This window comes from Pan troglodytes, chromosome 12, assembly GCF_028858775.2.
Source record: "Pan troglodytes isolate AG18354 chromosome 12, NHGRI_mPanTro3-v2.0_pri, whole genome shotgun sequence".
Lineage (NCBI taxonomy): Eukaryota > Metazoa > Chordata > Mammalia > Primates > Hominidae > Pan > Pan troglodytes.
This window is the reverse complement of record NC_072410.2, coordinates 84186077-84206074: the sequence shown is the minus strand read 5'-3', so window position 1 is coordinate 84206074 and position 19998 is coordinate 84186077. Positions and strand designations below refer to the sequence as shown.

Here is a 19998-nt window from a genome sequence, read left to right as displayed (position 1 = left end):
CATATGAAAGCTTATCTCCCAGTGATAAGTTTATCTACCTCATGACCTCCTCAAAAAAAATTATCTGTTATTAGTTACTAACAAGACAACCCAGTTTATTCTTTGGGGTGCTACTCCGAAGCAGTATTAGAAAATTTCAAAGACATAGAAACCAACGCAGATCAAACTCAACAGAAGGTTGGGCAGACAGAATCCCTACTTAACAGCAGAAACTACCTCTCTTGAATTTTCTTGAATAAACATCCATACTAACAGCTAAGAACTGACTATACTTTTAAAACAGAGATAAAAATAAATGGAAGCAACAACAGACTGACCAAAGTTCCAAAGTTCATATAAATAATCTCCTCCAAAACATTTTAATACTAACCATCCATAAAAAATATTCATTAGAATACGGCCATCAGGAGTGTCTATGAGCAGGAGGGTAAAATGTTTACTTTTCAAAGTATATTCTTTACTAGAGAGACAAACGAAGCAGCCAAAAAAACCCCAAAATATAATACAGTACGTTCTTTTTGGAGGAGATATATTTTAATACAGGAAATGAAGAATTAAAAAGATATATTTTAATACAGGAAATGAAGAATAAGAAAGGAAGGAAGAGTTGAAGACAGAAATCACAGCACCTGGATCACAATGGGGGAAGCATGTCCTCTATTCACAGGAACAAGAACCTTAAAAATGCTTTAAAATACAATCAAGTGGTTTTCGTAATAGCAGAAGGCCAAAGAAATGTCGGGTCCGGTACTCAATGACATCACTGTTTCTCAATCAGGCATCCAGGACCTACTGCTACACTACGGAAACTAACAAATCGTACAGTATTAATAAGAAAGAAACAGATCACCTTACAGCCTGGCAAATTATTATTATAATAAATGTCAGCTTCCTCATTTATAAAACTTGGAGAATTGTCAAGATTAGAGTTACTACATACAAACTCTAAGCGGATTGCCTTGCACATTGTACACCCTCAATAAAAGGTAACTATTACTGTATTATTATTATTTAACATATCTTGCCTCATTCATCTTTCTGTCCTCAGAAGCTAGAAACAGAGCCTAGCACATATTTGTTAATCTAGGGGACTTATTAGTTTTCCCCACCCATATCATTCAAAATTAAAGAAGTACAAAAACAAGGCGTTGAATTTAAAAGTGCAAGATATAAATCCCAGGAGACATTCCTTTTAGAAACACAGACGCTTCACTGAAGTTCTAAAGTCTTGCACATGAAAAATAGAAAATGCTGGTATCAGGTCTATGCTAAAGAAATTCAAGAAGAAAAAATCTTCTTTCACAAAACAAAAAAGTTGGTTTAATATCTAAATGTATTACTAAGTTTATGTTATTACGCTAATAATGCCATATGAAAACAGAAAATTATAAAGGTACTGATATGGTTTGGCTCTGTGTCCCCATCCAAACCTCGTATTGAATTCTGATCGCCGGTGTAGGAAGTGGGGCCTAGTAGGAGGTGATTGGCTCATGGGGGTGGTTTCTAATGGCTTAGCACTATCCCCCTAGCGCTGTCTCCTGACAAGAGTTCTCACAAGATCTGGTTGTTTGACAGTGTGTGACACCTGCTCCTTTGTGTGCGCGCTCTCTCTCCTCTCTTTTTTTCTCTCTCTCTCTCCTGCTGGCTATGTAAAGATGTGCGTACTTCCCTTTCACCTTTTGCCGTGATTCTAAGTTTTCTGAGGCCACCCCAGAAGCAGAAGACTGTATAGCCTGCAGAACCGTGAGCCGATTAAGCCTCTTTTCTTAATAAATTAGCCACTCTCAAATACGTCTTTATAGCAATATAGCAATGTAACAACAAACTAATACAGGTACAGAAGTAAATTATTTATTGGCCTGTTATAGACTTAGTAAATTTGCTTTCTGTGACTAAAATAAGAAGTGAGCTGGCTAGGCACAGTGGCTCATGCCTGTAATCCCAGCACTGTGGGAGGCGGAGGTGGGTGGATCACAAGGTCAGGAGTTCAAGGCCAGCCTGGCCAAGATGGTGAAACCCTGCCTCTACTAAAAATACAAAAAATTAGCCAGGCACGGTGGCAGGCGCCTGTAATCCTAGCTACTTGGGAGGCTGAGACAGGAGAATCGCTTGAACTTGGAGGGCAGAGGTTGCAGTGAGCCAAGATCGCGCCACTGCACCAGCTTGGGTGACAGAGTGAAACTCCGTCTCAAAAAAAAAAAAAAAAAAAAAAAAAGGGTGAGCCAAAAGCACAACTTAAAAGTGAAGGTTACCCAGAAAAGTAGCATCAATGAAGATAAAGAAAAAATTAAAATGTTTTATTTTCCTTTTTACTGCCAATATTCAATATAAAAAAACTAAAATGTTACAGACATTTTAGCATGTGCTTAAATTGTTTTTTGAAAATCTTTAAAACGCACTCATATGAAACCAGGTGTGGTGGCTTGTGCCTACAGTCCCAGCTACTCAGGAAGCTGAAAGTGGGAAGATTGCTTGAGCCCAGGAGTTCAAAAAAATAAAGAAAAAAGGTATTAATACGAGAAAGAGTGGGAGATCAAAGAGAGAAAAGGCTAAAGAAACAAAAAAGCTAAGGGACATGGTAGGATCAATGCTTTTAACTCCATCAATTTAAAAATCTTTACCAATTTCTAAATAAAAACATAGGAGAAGACAACAGATTTAGTGCACAACCTGTGTCCTCCCAAATGTTGTATTGTAAAACTAATCATTTCCTAATATCTCCTTTAATGGGAGAGAAGGGGAAAAAGAAATACAACATATATTTTAAATACTCTTATACTCTTGATTATAATGCATACAGTATAGAAAAATAACAGAAGTTAAAAAATACAAGCAATTTCATCCTGACACAACACAACCATTTTTAGTATCTTGTTGTATTTTCTTCTGAGCTTCTTACCTATGCATCTAGTTTTTATATATAAGCTTACTACATACTGAACTTGGTGATTCACCATTTTAATATAAGCAATTTCTATACTGTTTATAATCCCACACATTCCATTAAATAAAGGGAAAGTTTCCAAATTGTAACATTTTGAAGCAAAATTTCTATTGGAAGCTGTTCAAGGTTCTTTCAGCCTTAATAGCAGCCACCTCTTATGCAAGTTCATTTCATACAACTGAAACTCCTATTACACCTATTTATGCCAATTAAGCTCTTAATTACACACTAATTTGTTCCAATTATTTCAGACTTTTCTATCCACATAACTACCAATCTTGAGGGCAAAATGACGCAAATTAACTGAATGACATTCACATACGGTAGACTTTACCAGAGACTAAGTATCAAATCAAAATTTTAGAGTCTAAAAATGCAAAGGTCACCAGGAGTAATTCAAATTACTAACTTAAAATACTTCTATTTCTTTAATTCCTAACCTTCATGTCATGGTACTAATCAACATCAAAATAGTTACTGCTTCCCAAAGTTTCCATTTATATTTGCTCATCAACTTGTTTTCTGACATCTGCCTAAGAAAATAGATTTTAAAGCCCTAAATACACAAGAATAGAGGAAAAATAAACCACAGACACCCACCTCTTTATAATTCCATAGGACAATGTGCCACTTATATAATCATTAGAAGGTCCTTATAGAGACAGGGGTAGTCTACTGTCAACAGCAAGACTAAAGGTCTAAGGAGTCTGTCTACTTAATATGTAACTCTCCACGCAGGTTTAATTCCAATATCCACTCCAAATGACGGAGAATTGATATAATCAACTTAGTGATACACTTTCAACATACAAACTTTACTATGCCCATGTGGATTCTCAATTTGTACATCCAAGGTTAACGTGTTTGCCAAGTCATTTACCTCTCAATGAGGTCACCCAAGAAAATAAAATTATGCCACAATGGACGTTATCACCTAATACTACTATTCCTTTGAAGAAATAACCCATTTCTGCTGGATACCCTCTGCTGGACATCTCTGATCACTACCTTATTATCTATGCATTTTCCTCTCAATACTCAAATACTTAACATGAATTTTTATAAAATTGAAGCAGTAAGGGTAAGTATCTCAGAAAACACACTGAAATTTCTCTTCTATTTATATACTTCAACTTGATCTGTGTCTTCGATAGCTGTAACAAAAACTCTAAACATATTTATCAAGGAAAAATAATAAAATCAACGCTAGATTATCTATACTAAGAAAAGAACAACAGCCGGGCATACTCCAAAAATAATTTAGAATTTTTAAGTGTCTATTTTTGGCAGCAGATTCACTTTTCTAATTATGTTTTCACTTAAGTTAATATTCTTAAGTATACACCAGCTGTGGGAAGAGACAGGGGGAGCCTGTGTGAATACAAGGCACAAAAGGAAGACAAACTAGGATAAAATATAGCTCATGATTTGCATTAAGAACTCACAGAGCCTATAATCCCAGCACTTCTGGACGCTGACGTGGGAGGATAGCTTGAGCCCAGGATAGCAGCTGGGGCAATGTTAAGAGACCCCTCATCTCTACAAAAAATTTTTTTAAATTACCCGGGCATAGTGACATGCGTCTATAGTCCCAGCTATTAGGGAGGATAAAATGGGAGGATAACCTGGGCTCAGGAGGTGGAGGCTCCAGTGAGCCATCAATGTGCCACTACACTCCAGCTTGGGCAACAGACAGAGACCCTGTCTCAAAAAATAAAAAGAACTCAGCAATATGCACATGAACAAAAGAACTCACAGCAATATGCACCTAAACAAATAATGTCTACCCTTAATCTGCTTACTTTTAGTTGCCAATTAATTCCTAAATATTCCAAAATCAAGAACAACAAAAAAGTCAATATTTAAGCATCACTACTTGAAACTCTGAAGATGAAGCATGTAATCAACTCAATGGTTTAAAGAGTGTTTGAATAGGACTCACGGACTCATTTGAAAATCAGATGAAAAGCACACATAATTTCTTTATACAACTTTGCTGGGGAGTGAGAAGTGATCATAGCTCCACAAAAATACACTCATGCATCACCCAGGAAGGTTAAAAATAGTAGGCTTAAAACATTCCAAAGAAATACAGTCATAGGCAAACAATAGATACTACTTTGTTTATATATACAAACAATATTTACTATGCTAAACATCAAGGCTTGTAACAAGCAAGCAAGGATTATTCTACCACACTGTTTTCAATCTACATGAAGTCCCTATCATCCTTACCATATTGTCCCAAATTTTTCCAGCGCTTCCACGAGGTCTGCTTCCACCACAGATTCACAGAGTCCTCGAACATGGACGACGGGTGAAACAGAAACTTTATGATGACTTCCACCTGCCTCCTAGCAAGAGAAAATAATTTCTAGTTAAAAAATTTTTAAGTCTAAGGCCGAATGCGGTGGCTCACGCCTGTAATCCCTGCACTTTGGGAGGTCAAGGTGGGAGGGTCATTTGAGGTCAGGAGTTCGAGACCAGCCTGGCCAACATGGTGAAACCCCATCTCTACTAAAAATAGAAAAATTAGCCAGGCATGGTGGCACGTGTCTGTAATCCCACCTACTCTGGAGGCTGAGGCAGAAGAATGGCTTGAATCCGGGAGGTGGAGGCTGCAGTGAGCCAAGATCGCGCCACTGCACTCCAGCCTGGGCGACAGAGTGAGACTCCATCTCAAAAAAAACAAAAAAAATTTAAGTCTAAGTTGAATTGCATCTTTCAGTAAATTCAAACCTGCTTAAAAAGTAAACATTTTTTTTAATCCCAAACCAAATCGCAATTCACAAGTTAGCAAAAGGATATGAGAATAAAATAAATGTTTGTTTAGAATTTTTTAATTTCTTAAAAGGGAGCATTCTATCTCAGTAAGAAGTACAAAGATGTTATTTAATAACACTTCAACTTCAAGAAAATCTCAGAAAGAAAATTTAGCAGATACATAGGGCATGCTACAACTGGAAGTATATTTGATACTCATTAGTTGTGTTACCTCCATAAAATCAAAATCTCAACTAGTACAAATGAACAAAAAGTTCCAATCAAAAATTTTTCCTCAACATGAAGATAATATACTTATCTTTCCTGTAACGTAGATTTGTATCATCATTTGTTCTTGTTTAATTGGTTATCTAGTCCCACTATAACTTGAGGATACTCACTTAGCAGTATTAATTCATTAAACACATGACAACTTAAATTTATACAAGGGTACCATCTTTGCAAGGCAGGGGGATGAATAAGAACTACTCAAAAATGCAAGCCCTCCTGGGCATCTACGGAATATTGTGTATCTTCGAGTATGCCAGGCAGGATGTTTCAAAATGTAAGAATATGGTCTTAAAGTTTATTTTTAAACGTAGTATCTGTACGAATTACTTTGAAAATGCAAATAGCTTTCATTTACTTATTCAAGTTCCATTAAGACAAAGATCTGTATTTACAAATGCCATCAGGCACTTCTCTTGCATCGTAACTTCAGAAATGACTTCCACCGTGTACATCCCTGTCTATACAAAAAGAAATTTTTTAAAGCTTTTTTCTGCTATAACAAGACTAATCTGAAAGCGCTATTTTACCATTAAAATTTAACAATTGTTTTAAGAAAATTAAATTTCTTTAAGGCTATTTTAAATGACTCACCAATTTTTCTTTATTATAAAGACTGTTAGGAAAATATAACAAATGGAGTGCCCTGCCAGTAAAAATTTATGTCACAACTGAAAGAAAGGAACTGATTTAAATATATAAAGTAACCACAGAACTACTCACGCTACTGTCAAATCCAAAAAATAAACTCAGTCCTTTGCCAATACTAATTCTATCCTTGGAATTTATTTGAATTGCTTATGCTCCGTCTTTCCTATGGTTAAACAGATATCCCTTACATGCCACTAAGTTTGAAATGAATCATTCTGAATATACCCTAAGTAAATCAACACTTTCTTAAGCAACATTAACAATCAGACTCTGTCTAGATGAAATTCAACAATCAAATGTGCATATATCATCATTACATTCTTAAATATAACTGGAAATGAATAAAGCAGGAAGAGCTCTAAATAATACCTACCTGCCAAACACAGCATGTATTTAAAGTATAACAAGTTTTACTCTCAAAATAATTAGAAAATAATAAACTGCAAGATATAATTAAGAGAATCATTTCAGTTCATTCTTAGAAATCAGGTGGCAAAGGTAAAATAAAAGGACAACAGAAAACTGTATTGGCCTGAACTCTTCAAAAAGTTAGTATCAAAAACCAGTGGAGGGAAGATTGTATATGGAGACTAAGAGACACAGCAACCAAATGCTGGGCCAGGCGTGGTGGCTCATGCCTGTAATCCAGCACTTTGGGAGGCTGAAGCAGGTGGATCACAAGGTCAGGAGTTCCAGAGCAGCCTGGCCAAGATGGTGAAACTCCGTCTCTGGTGTGGTGGAGGACGCCTGTAATTCCACCTACTCGGGAGGCTGAGGCAGAGAATTGCTTGAACCCAGGAGGCACAGGTTGCAGTGAGCCAAGATTGTGCCACTGCACTCCAGACTGGGCAACGGAGTGAGACTCCGTCTCAAAAAAAAAAAAAAAAATACACCTAAATGCTGGCCGGGCACAGTGGCTTACGCCTGCAATCCCACCACTATGGGAGGCGAAGCCAGGTAGATCACAAGGTCAGGAGTTCGAGACCACCCTGGCTAACACGGTGAAACCCCGTCTCTACTAAAAATACAAAAAAATTAGCCGGGCATGGTGGCAGGTGCCTGTAGTACCAGCTACTCTGGAGGCTGAGGCAGGAGAATGGCGTGAACCCAGGAGGCAGAGCTTGCAGTGAGCCGAGATTGCGCCACTGCACTCCAGCCTGGGCGACAGAACAAGACTCCATCTCAAAAAAAAAACCAAAAAACAAAAAACAAAAAAACCAAATGCTGTATGTGAGCCTTTATTAGACAATAGTTAAAACTACTATCAAACACATATTAGGGACAACTAGAGAAATTTGAATACAGACAGGATATTAGGTTAACATAATAGAATTAATTATCACTGTCTTTAGTAAGAAAATAGTAATGGTTATGTAAAAGAATACCCTTATTCTTAGGAATGTTGCGATATTTAGGCATGAAATGTCATGATGTTTGAAATTTACTTTCAAATAGTTTAGGGGAAAATAGTATAGGGGAAAAAAGTATGTATATAAATACAGATATGCAGATGTAGAGAAAAAAACCCTACACAGCAAAAAGCTAAAAACTGCTGAATCTAAGTGAAGGATATACGTTAAGTTGAACATTTTATATAATAAAAAGTTGCAAAATTATTTTATAATATTTAAAGCCTGAAAAAAGGTATAAATAACTTTATTAAAAATACCCACGGCCAGGCACAGTGGTTCATGCCTGTAATCCCAGCACTTTGGGAGGCTGACACAGGCAAATCACCTGAGGTCAGGAGCTCGAGATCAGCCTGGCCAACATGGCAAAACCCCATCTCTACTAAAATTACAAAAATGAGCTGGGCGTGGTGGTGCACATCTGTAGCTACTCAGGAAGCTGAGGCAAGAGAATTGCTTAAACCAAGGAGGCAAAGGTTGCAGTGAATTGAGATCACATCATTGCACTCCAGCCTGGGCAACAGAGCCTCCATCTCAAAAAAAAGAAATACCCATGTGCCCACCATCCAATTTAATAAATAAAACATTATTAGCCAGGCGTGGTGGCTCACGCCTGTAATCCTAGCACTCTGGGAGGCAGAGGCGGGCTCAGGAGTTCGAGGCTCAGGAGTTCGAGACTAGCCTGGGCAACATGGCAAAACCCCATCTTTAGCAAAAAAACAAAACATTAGCTGGGCGTGGTGGGGTGCGCCTGTAGTCCCAGCTACTCAGGAGGCTGAGGTGGAAGGACTGCTTGAACCCAGGAGGTGGAGGTTGCAGTGAGCCAAGATCGTGCCACTCCAGGCTGGGTGACGAGCAAGACCTTGTCTAAAAAAAAAAAAAAGAAGAAAAGAAAAGAAAAAAAACACAGAACAATAAATTGATCACATCTCTTCTTACTACCCCCTTCCCTTCCCATTATAGGTAACCACTATCATGAGTATAGTGCTAAAAAATATAACTATTTTTCAAATTGGTCTTCTTACAAAGAAATGGATTATACAATCGATTTTTAAATCTCTCAAAAAAATCTCATTTTAATATATTATTATTTAATTATATTTCCTAAGTGGAATAAACTGAAACCACAGTCATCACTTAAAAGCTGGACAATGTGGGCCGGGCGCAGTGGCTCACGCCTGTAATGCCAGCACTTTGGGAGGCCAAGGCAGGCGAATACCTGAGGTCAGGAGTTTGAGATCAGCCTGGCCAACATGGTGAAACCACATCTCTACTAAAAATACAAAAATTAGCCGGGTGTGGTGGCGGGCACCTGTAGTCCCAGCTACTTGGAAGGCTGAGGCAGGAGAATGGTGTGAACCCGGGAGGCAGAGCTTGCAGTGAGCTGAGATCGCGCCACTGCACTCCAGCCTGGGCGACAGAGTGAGACTCCATCTCAAAAAAAAAAAAAAAAAAAAAAAAGGGTGGACAATGTTAAATATACTCAGTATGGTAATTAGGGGAAGCTAACGATTATTTCAACCTCAAGGCAGAAAACATACCCCTCACCCACCTTGTACTTCCCTTATTCCCACTCAACGAATCTGCCATTCATAAGTTTATTTACCTGGATATTTCTATTTTTAAATTATGTCCCCTTTTCTTTAACACATAATTTTCTCATTCTTTCTGTAGTGATAAAAAAAAAAAACCTATGGCTGTTTCCAAATACAAAACCAATGTATCAAAGGTATCTTTCCCAACTATTTGTCTACCATCATCCTCTCCTGAGCTTCGTTTTCCCCCTTTTCCCCCAAAATACTCATACTGTTCTTAAATCACTTCTTTACCTGTACTATATGCTGGTGACAAGAAATCTGGTGTCATTTGTAGAGACTTCTCTTTTTTCTTGAGACAGAGTCTCGCTCTATCACCCAGGCTGGAGTGCAGTGGCGTGAGGTCTCACTGCAAACCTCTGTCTCCTGGGTTCAAGCAGTTCTCCTGCCTCAGCCTCCCGACTAGCTGGGACCACAAGCATGCACCACCACACCTGGCTAATTTTTGTGGTTTTAATAGAGACAGGGTTTCACCATTTTGGCCAGGCTGGTCTTGAACTCTTGGCCTCAAGTGATCCACCTGCCTCAGCCTCCCGAAGTGTTGGGATTACAGCTGTGAGCCACCGCGCCCCGCCTGTAGAGATTATTTTACCTACTCTAAAATAACCTCTTTTAAGCATCAAACTATGAATCTTGACTCCTAAACTGGTGAATAAATCAGTTTTGTTTTTACCCCCCATCAATATATTAATATTGTGGTCATGTCTTCTCCAGCTTAAGGAGTCCTTTTTTTAATCCTTCCTCATACAGGAGCCCAAGTTATTTCCATTTCAGATGTTTAGTTACCTAGGCTCTCTCCTTTCTGTATCTATTGCTTACCAGACTAGAAACAATATCCCAGCTGCGTACCCAGAAAAAGAAGGCATGCTTGCAACATACATGCACTTTACAAACTTACATAATCTCTTCTTTAGGTCAATTCGGTTAACTGTAATGGCAGCATTATTTGGTCTCTACTACAGGCTCTAGACCAGTCTACTTACAGACATTTCAAATTCTCAGCCCTTCAAAGGCCATTTCAGGGACAAACTCTTAATAATACAATATTTTATTTATTTTTTATTTTTTCACAACTCCCTCTTCACAGCAATACTAACTTTAAATGCTAATTTTGACTACTGCATATTAAGGACTAAACTCTACTGAAGAGAAGAAAAGCTCAGTACAGTATAAACAAAGGTTCAATAAACATTAGTTAGCACATCCTACCTTATCCACATTTCCCTCTTTTACATAATCTTTCAATTACCGATATTTGTAATGATTTATTAAGTCACACCTAAGTTTACTCTTCAGGCAAAATATCCTCCAGGTTCTTCTGTCACTCCTTTTATGATGCAATTTCTAGTGCCTTCTCCATTCTGGTAAGCTTTCTGGATACATTAAAATTTACCAATGCAGTCCCAAGAATAAGTACAGTATTTCCAGACATAAAACTATCCCCTATCTTACTCTGGACACTTAATATAGAACAAAGGACAAAGTTTTAATGGGCAGCTGTAAATATCATTTTAACCCACGCGATGTTTAATCACATTTTTTCCCTACTAAATTAAATAATTATGTCTCTTGGTCTTTTTCTCTTTGTAAAGAAGCACATCTAAAACATAGGGAAACTAACTTTCCTATCCAAAGTTTTTAGGTACATTTGATCACATAACAGAGCAAAGATGTAAAATTATGGCCATATGAGTCAAGTAACTTTTTTTATTTTTATTTTTTGAGACGGAGTCTCGCTCTGTCGCCCAGGCTGGAGTGCAGAGGCACGATCTCAGCTCACTGCAACCGTCGCCCCTCCAGGTTTAGCAATTCTCTGCCTCAGCCTCCGGAGTAGCTGGGATTACAGGCGCGTGCCACCACACCCGGCTAATTTTTTGTATTTTTAGTAGAGACGAGGTTTCACCATCTTGGCCAGGCTGGTCTTGAACTCCTAACCTCGTGATCCACGTGCCTCAGCCTCCCAAATTGCTGGGATTACAGGCGTGAGCCACCGTGCCCGGCCGAGTCAAGTAACTTTTTAAAAAACAAACTTTTTTTTTTTGCTCATGTAATAGAAATCATTTGGTTTTGCCTACCCAGAATTCCTTACCCGTTCTGTTTAAAAATAAAAACATAAAAACAAAACAACTCCTTATTATTATTATACATTGGTATTTTCAATCACACAGTTATGCCTCCTCAACCTCAGAGGTGGCCTGGTGATTAATTAGATGGGGGAAGAGGGGAAGATCAAAAATGCTTGATAAGAAGGGATAAATACGGGCTGGGAAAGAGAGGATGCTCTTTAGCTGCTAGCTATAAGAATGTCAGCCTAGCTTTACCACTACACAGAGAAAAGGAGAATTGAAACATGGAAAGAGAATCAAGTCCCTATGACATCATCCAAATCTCTGGATCCAGCCATTCCTAAAACCAGTGTCACAATTTGGCTTTCCCAGTTACATGGGCCAATAAATCTTCTACCCCGCTCCCTTTTTGTTTTCCTTAAGCTCATCTGAGTTCTTGCTGTGGCTGTAAGCCCTGAAAGTTGTGTTCAATTTCATGGAGGGAAAAAAAAGCAATATATGATGTAAAACCACAGATTTTTAGATATGTAATATTTTTTCACTATTATAGCCCCATCACCTGACATATGGTAGAAGCTCAATTATTGTGTTTTAAATGAGGCTAGAGATCACTGAGTTCCAGAGAGGTTAAGTGAAAAAGTTTGTAAGCAGAGCCAATACACTTGCCTTGATTGTGCTACTGGCTCTATGAACAGCTCTTTTCACCGTAACATACTAACATGAAGAAACAGTCTAAAACCAAAAGATGGTAAAATCTACTACTTTTCATTTCTTTCCCCAAACTAGGCCTAAAAATCCTCACTCTACTAGAACAGCTTCGCTGGAGGAGACACAAGACACTACTGCTATGCAAGCCTCAGGCTCTGGCACTTAACCTCTGGGGCACACATCCTTTAACTACTTTATTTCCATGAAGTAGTTACTACACAGTCTTCTACACTTCTCCTGTGAGAGCCAAGTGACCTCATCCCATCTCCCAACCCATATGCATCTAATAGATCACAGTAATATTGCTATCATTAGTAATTTACATTGTGCAAGTATAACAGAATAGTGTATCCTGAATTCAAACTGGATTTTCAATGTGCTGTATAATCCTTTGTTTGGAAATCCTAGGAGCAACAATTTTATCTTGGCATTTTGCCATCTTTCACGTCTATTTACTAAAAGTTGAGAAACAAATTTTCACTTCATCAGCAAACCACTTAATAATCTTTGATTTGCCCGTTTATTCACTAGCAGAAAACAGAAAAACTTTAAAATCTCCAAAATAAACTAGCACTCCATCCCAATTCCTCAAGTGGTTTTCCCAAGTGAAGCCTTAATATTTCCAAGTCAAGCTGCCTTCTTAAAAGAAGATACAGAAACTTAATATGATCTTGAAGGTCATGCCTATTAAATTTAAGAACACTACTCCACAAGAAAAAAGTAACTGTATAATATGTGGCAGCAACCTCTATAATCAAGCCTTATTCAATAATGCAGCTCAGTGAATGTGAAAAACCCTAGGAGTTTTTTGCTCTATTAAAAAAAGGTACCAGAAGACACAAATTTGAAGGGTGTTTTATTTCTCATATCCAAAGTATTAACTCTTCTCTCATTTCTCTTTGTACCTTCAACATAATGATCACTCACAATTATCCATTCATTTTTAAGTTAAGAGCCTTTGTAGAACCACTATGTTTTTCTTAAATACTCATTTTCCTCTTTAAATGTAGTCAATATATTATCAAAGCACTCAAGGTTAATCATAAAAAACCAAGCAATGTAAATCTTCAAAGGCTTACTTTGCACTTTACAAACTTCCAACTAGAGTTGCAAAGAATGCCATCATTGTACCTAATCTGCATTTACTTTAACAGTCTGACCACAAAGGTATTTCTTCTCTGGGCTGAAGGACCACTTAAGTTGTGCAAAACCCTTTTCGGTTACAATGAATTACCAAACATGTGAACGAAGAAGCACAAGACAGTAAACTTCTATCCGGGGAACGTCTATCCTAATAATAGAATTTTATTATGTACAGGTTTCCATAGTTACCATGATTTCAAAATAGTACCAAAAATTACATGAAAAATATTTAAAAACAAGATAAACAAGGCTTCATTAGATTTCATAGTACAATAATGGTTTTACTGTTAAATGAAAACAATTCACCCTTTCCTAGGAAACATATCAGCAGTAAGATAAACAAAGAAATTAAAATTTATACCTCAATCTGCTTATATCAGTTCCCGCCTGGGTAACTTAAAAGCAGCATTAGCATTACGTTAATCACTTAACTATAGCTTCGGGTAAAAAAGGCATGTGTTTCAACCTTCATATTTTACAGACTAAGAGAACTCAGAGTAGTAAACTGACTTTCTCAGACTCACACAAATTGTATGCTAAGACCAGGTGCGGTGGCTCACGGCTGTAATCCCAGCACTTTGGGAGGCCAACTCAGGTGGATCTCTTGAGCCCAGGAGTTAAGAGACTAGCTTTGGCAATATGGTGAAACCCCTTCTCTACAAAATACAGAAAAAAAAATTGGCCCGGCGTGGTGATGCAGGCTTCCAGTCCCAGCAACCCGGGAGGCTGAGGTAGGAGGATCGCTTGAGCCAGGGAGATCAAGGCTGCGGTGAGCCGTGATCACGAGCTGCTGCACTCCAGAGCTGCTGCACTCCAGCCCCGGGCCATAGAGTGAGACCCTCTCAAAAAAAAAAAAAACAAAAATTGTATGCTAAGACTAGACTCTTGACCATCCCCAAGCCCTACTCAGTGCCATTTCCACCGCTCCACACACTTCGCTTTGGATACATTAATTATATGTTATTTTCTTCCCAACATCCAAAATAATACTATTGATTTAATGCTTTATCTGTTTTCAAAACCAAATTTTTATAATCTGATTTAAGTATCTTTCCAAAATGCCTGAAGACATTTCATGATGCTGCACAAAAACCCAAGCAAGATTTCTAGCAACGAGGTACACTGATCGAATACATCGAAATATCAGTTATAATATTCCTGTTTCCAATTTCCACAATAGAGTTGGCTTTGAACTGAAACTTCCTAAGAAAAAATGCATTTCCTTTATTCACACTTCCAAGTTACATTTTGAATATTTCAAATAGCTCGGCACAAAAATCTAAAGTAATAGCTAACACCGTAACAAGACTGAGAGAAAAAGTTCCTTCTTTAAATGTGTTGCAAAGTTTGCTCTCACATCCTGGTAACTGGAAACTGCAACGCTGGGTGACTGACCAGCCTTTTTTTATTATTATTTAAAAATTCAAACGGCTATAAAGGGCTTCTAATGTGCGTCTTATTTTTAAAAGGTAAGGTAAAAACCCTTTTAACCTAATAGAGGATATATGTGTACAGTTTCGTAATTCTGTTAAAGTTTGCAGAATTAATCACAATTCATGTGTTAAATGTTTAAATAACATCTAAGTCATTAAAACCGCTTAAGTGCACCAAAAAAGGGCAATAACGTTTGCTCCGCTTTGTTTCCTTGAAGTCTCCCTCCAACTGAAGCTAACTACTTGCTGTGGACAAAATGATCACATTCCTTCTGCCTCCCCCTAACATTTCCGGTAAGAGAAAGACCTGGCTCTAGGAATGTGTGTTTAATGCAACCCTGAGCTCACTTCATCCTTTCATGGGGCAAATCTGGAATAAATTACCAATGAAAAACTTTAGTAATTTTAAGATTTGTTTTACTTGAAGGTAGGGGTGTACCAACAGCTGCCAACGCTTCTGTTGAAGTGTTGTAACCGAAGAGGTAAAAACTGTACTGAGTAATCCACAAAACTGGGTAGAGCAAAGGATGCACGCCATGCTTATAAAGAGTTTAATTTAAAAATTTTTTTAAATTAAACCTTTAAGGGAACTAGCATGTGAACGCCAAAGCATAATCTGTTATTTAATTACGGGTCTCCTTAGGACCGAGGCGGAGAGAGCTCCCGGTAGAACCGACGCAACCATCCCGGGATGGTGACCAACGCGCGGATGCTGCGGGCAGAGGGACTGAAGAGAACCGGTGGTCCCGACGCTGGCCCCGAGCCCGAGGAGTTAAACTAACAAAGAGCTCCCCGAGCCGCGAAACCCCACAGAGCGGAAGCGACGCCTCCCCGCCGCCGCGGCCGCGCCGCGACCCTCCCCAAGTTCAGGGCCCGGCAGTGGACTCGCTGCGGGGCCTGCGGCCAGGACGGCGCCGGGTTCGCAGTCGGGATGCGGGAAACAGGTAGAGGCCAGAATACAAGCCCCAAAGAGAAGAGTGGGCGCTTCCCCAAACGGGTCGGCGCAGCGGAAAAGGCTAATTGAAGCGAGCGGGAGGCCCCGCACCGAGGCCCTGCTTCCCGGGGAGCAGCCAGGCACAGCGGACAGGGGGGCCGCGCTTTGTTACCGGCTGAGAGAAGCTCCGGCCGCCGCCGCCGCCATCGCCCCCGCCCCGGGGCGTCGCTTCCCGGCGGTTCTCGCCTTCCTCGGCCGAGTAGTCGATCTCCCCCTCCTCGGTCTTGAGACGCTTGGCCTGGCTCTCGTACTCCCGGTCCTCCTCGTACGTCTCCCTGGGGGAGGAAGAGGAGGAGGACATGGCGGCGGCCGGAGGGACCGGCTGGCAGGCGGGTGGGGGTGGCGGTGGGGCGCGCGCCTCTGATGCCGCCGGCCAGTCCTCGCCGCCGGCAGCGCCTCTTCTGCGAGGGTCTCCGCGGCCCGGCCGTCCGCGGGGACTGCGCGGCCAGGAGACTGGCGGCTGAGAAGCGCGGACGGACTGAGGGGGGCGCCCCGGGAGGAAGCTCTGGAGCGGCCGCTCCTCTCAATTACCGAGCCAACATTCAGCCTCTCCCTCCTCCTCCTCCGTCTCCGCTCCCTGCCCGGAGGAGCGAATCTAAGGATGGGGACGCAACCGTGGCTTCCGGTCTTCCCTCCTCCCCTAAGCCGCTCCCAGCCGCGCAGGACGAGCCTCCGCCCCCGCCTTCGCGGCCGTCGCGCAGGATCGAATCCAGCCGCAGCCTGCGGGAAGCGCCCCCCCGGCCCGGGTTCTGCTCCCTATTGGCAGGGGCGGGAAAGTCGACCGGGCTTCCCATTGGCTGTGAGGGCCGTTCGTCAAAAGCCGCCCGCTGCTCGATCTCACCTCTCTCCCCGCGCCTTCTGAACTCGCCGCGGTCCTGCGAGGCCCGGCGCGCAAGGCGCGCCGCCTGGGAGTAGTTGCGACCCGCAACCGTTGGCGCTGTGCGGCTCCTACCCGAGGCCAGGCGTGGAGTGAACACGGACGAGCGACGAGAAGTGCGGAGAGGCCAGGGCTGCGGGTGTTAACCGCCCTGCCGCTAATTTAAATGCTTTTTATCACCTCTTAAAAAGAGAACGAGGAAAAAAACCTCTAAAATCCCTGCAGTCATACCCCCTGAAAAGCCCTAAAATTGCAGGCGATGAAGGGAGAAAACGGCTTGGAGCCATGAGAATGGTCTTTCCACTGTTTTGTGTGCAAAATCTGGTAGAAGTGGGCGGACCCTCCCGCCCCTAGCTGGGTGTTGGAGAACAGCTGTCAGCATTGACTGAAGGCTGCGAGGCGCGCGTCGGCAGGAGGCGCTGCACGCGGGCGCTCGTCGGTCTGATCGGTTATAACTCGTTTGTAACTTGGGCCCTTTACTGACTTGCCTGTCCCTGTAAGTCCCTGCTCCAGTTAAATATGTTTTAATCCTTCCATATAAAATCTCATCCTCCATCCCAATTCTTTCTCTTCCGGACAATGTATTTACTTCACTTGATCATTTATTGTCGAAAGATACAAAAGCCTTTCAAAGTTCTGTGATCACAGCTTGCTTCCTCTGTGGCGTCCTGAGGGCTTTTCCAAGATTTTAGTTGCTGCTCTCTTTTTGCAACAGGGCCCCTTATAACTCCCTCTTAAGATGTTATGTTTTAAAAACTCTGTGAGCGCCTGAAGACAGGAACTGTGTGCAATTTTCATTTTCGCAAGCCCAGTTCCTGTGAAATCTCCAGCACAATTTAGGTGGTCAACAATGCTGAATGAGTAGTCCTTGGGAAATAAAGGTCCAGTGTATCTTTCAGGACAGAAACTGGCAAATCAAGGCAACCTAACTGCCCTCTGTCAGGTGCCTCTTGGAGGACTGCCTGAGATCAAGAGCCTCTTGTGTTTCTGTTGTCCTTGTCCCTCGGATGCTTTCCTAGATGTGGCTCTTCCTTTCCTAAGAGTGTAGATTGCTTCCTCCTCCAGCCTAGTTCTCTCCAAAGTTATTTCCTCCTCCAAAAAGGCTATTTTTATTTATTGCTGAGAGTGCTTTAACATAACACTTTTGTACTTTGTAAATTACACCGCCTGTCATTTTGGAATCTAATTGTAAGATTTTCCACACTATGCAGCTATAATCAAATGTGTGTGCGGCTGCAGGTATACATTGACAAAACAGAACTAAAAAAATTATAAATTTATTTTTTAAATTAAAATGGAAGTCGACAGAAGAAATAGCAAAAGAGTGGCAGAGCTGGCTGCGGATGAGAAAATGTCATTGGCAAAAAGCTCTGCAATGGTTTGGGAAAGTAAAATAGCAACAAGGGAAACAATGATACAATTCTGCTTAAAATATGTCCTATGGATTCATATGTCCCCTAACATATTCAGAATGCAGACATTACCTGGCCTTCAGAAAGCTGAAGATACCAAGGGTCAAAAAAAAGGTCTAACAAACCTACTTCACGTGTTATCTTTAGCATCCATTGTCCTTTTTATAGCAGTCTCAGTATCAAAGATCAGGAAAGGATGAGTGAATTAATAAACTTGATACAAAGAAAACTTCTTTGATGAGGTGAGATGGGCCATTCTCAAGATATTTTTAGTTTGCTCAAATTAAAAGAGAAGAGCTGAGAGCTTAAAACAATTATTTTTTAGGAGAAAGAAAACAATAGAATATTATGTGAAATAATTGAGAGTGATGAGAAGCACTAAATATCTTTTTGTTAAGTATGAGCAACTACCTGTTAATTTTGTTTTATGTACATTTTCATATGCTAGGTGAATTTAGTTTGGTAAATTCTATTCACTCACAACTGGATTTACTAGGCCTTATACAAACTTTCCAAATATTTCTTGTGAAGATGCAAATATTTTAAATTCTCAAAGCCCTGCATTCAACCTATGGATTATACCACATTACAATGCAACTCTCACACCAATGGGTAAGGAAATCCAGCCTTGCCAAACCTAGGGCTGCTGTGCTCAGCGTTCACAAACAGCAGGTGGAATTCAATATGTACCAGTATTAAACTTTGTTCTTTTTGTAAGTAGCCCAGTTGAGTAAAAAAAAAAATATTGAAGGAGTAAAACTTAGAAAGCATTTTTAAAGGACATCAGTCAGTTCGTTAACCATGGGTGAAATGTGAGCTTGTTGCAGATGAGTTGTTCAGACAGTGACAGTAGGTCCTTTGATAAGGAAAATACTAGCTAGCTCATCACCAGGGCATGAGGAGCTAAAGAGAGAGGACATAAATTATACTCTACATTATTTCACTTAGGTGAGACAAAGAAATTACACACTGCCCAGTAGCCAGAAATACCTAAGAAAAGCAGAAACAGCTCCTAAATGCCATGACTGTCTGGAACCTCTCATGCATTACGGCTTCAGACCTTTGACTATTTTCTGAACATTTGATTGAATTGGCTGCTGTCAAGTAGGCAGCAGCCAAGAGCTCCCATTGCCACAGCTCAAAGGGGACTCCGGCTATACTCGAGTAGGAGACAGGCTTAGGGCAGGCCTAGGGAAATTGAGAGTCAAGGGCCTTTATAATCAATCCAGCCTCAAATTGCCCTTTAGTTTTAAATCTCGTTACTGACCTATTAAATTTTTAAGACATTGTGCTAGGTGATGAGAGGACTATGTGAGCTGGTCCCTGCCCTCTCAAAGCTCGCAATCAAGTTGTGGAAACAAGGCTCATACCCAAGAGATAGGCTACAAGCATCCATATGTAATAATACATATACAATAATTAATAGCCACATTTAATGTGCCAGTCACTGTGCTAACCACTGAAAGGGTTTTGTCAATAAATTCTGACAGAAGCCTTCTACCAGAAGCATTATTATTACTCTTCCCAGTATACAATTAAAGAAACAGTCTAGGGGAGATTAAGAAACCTGCCTTAGGCTGGGCACAGAGGGAGGCAGAGGCACACAGATCACTTGAGCCCAGGAGTTTGAGACCAGCCTAGGCAACGTGGCAAGACCCTGTTTCTACAAAAATTGTAAAAATTAGCCTGGAATGGTGGTGCGTGCCTGTAATCTC

At 40.5% G+C, this 19998-nt stretch overlaps 1 protein-coding gene across 8 annotated transcripts in view; it reads right to left on the bottom strand.

Annotated features, from left to right (window-relative positions):
* Positions 1 to 16704, bottom strand: part of HNRNPLL (heterogeneous nuclear ribonucleoprotein L like) — a 41080-nt gene extending 24376 nt beyond the window's left edge. For 5 of the 8 annotated variants that reach the window (XM_063788835.1, XM_063788838.1, XM_063788836.1 and 2 more), the window contains exons 1-2: positions 16107 to 16440; positions 5180 to 5298 (exon numbers count right to left, since the gene is read on the bottom strand). In XM_063788835.1, coding sequence (XP_063644905.1) covers positions 5180 to 5298; positions 16107 to 16295 — 308 coding nt within the window. In that variant the 5' untranslated portion in view covers positions 16296 to 16440. 8 annotated transcript variants of the gene reach the window in all.
* Positions 16705 to 19998: the final 3294 nt, after the last annotated feature.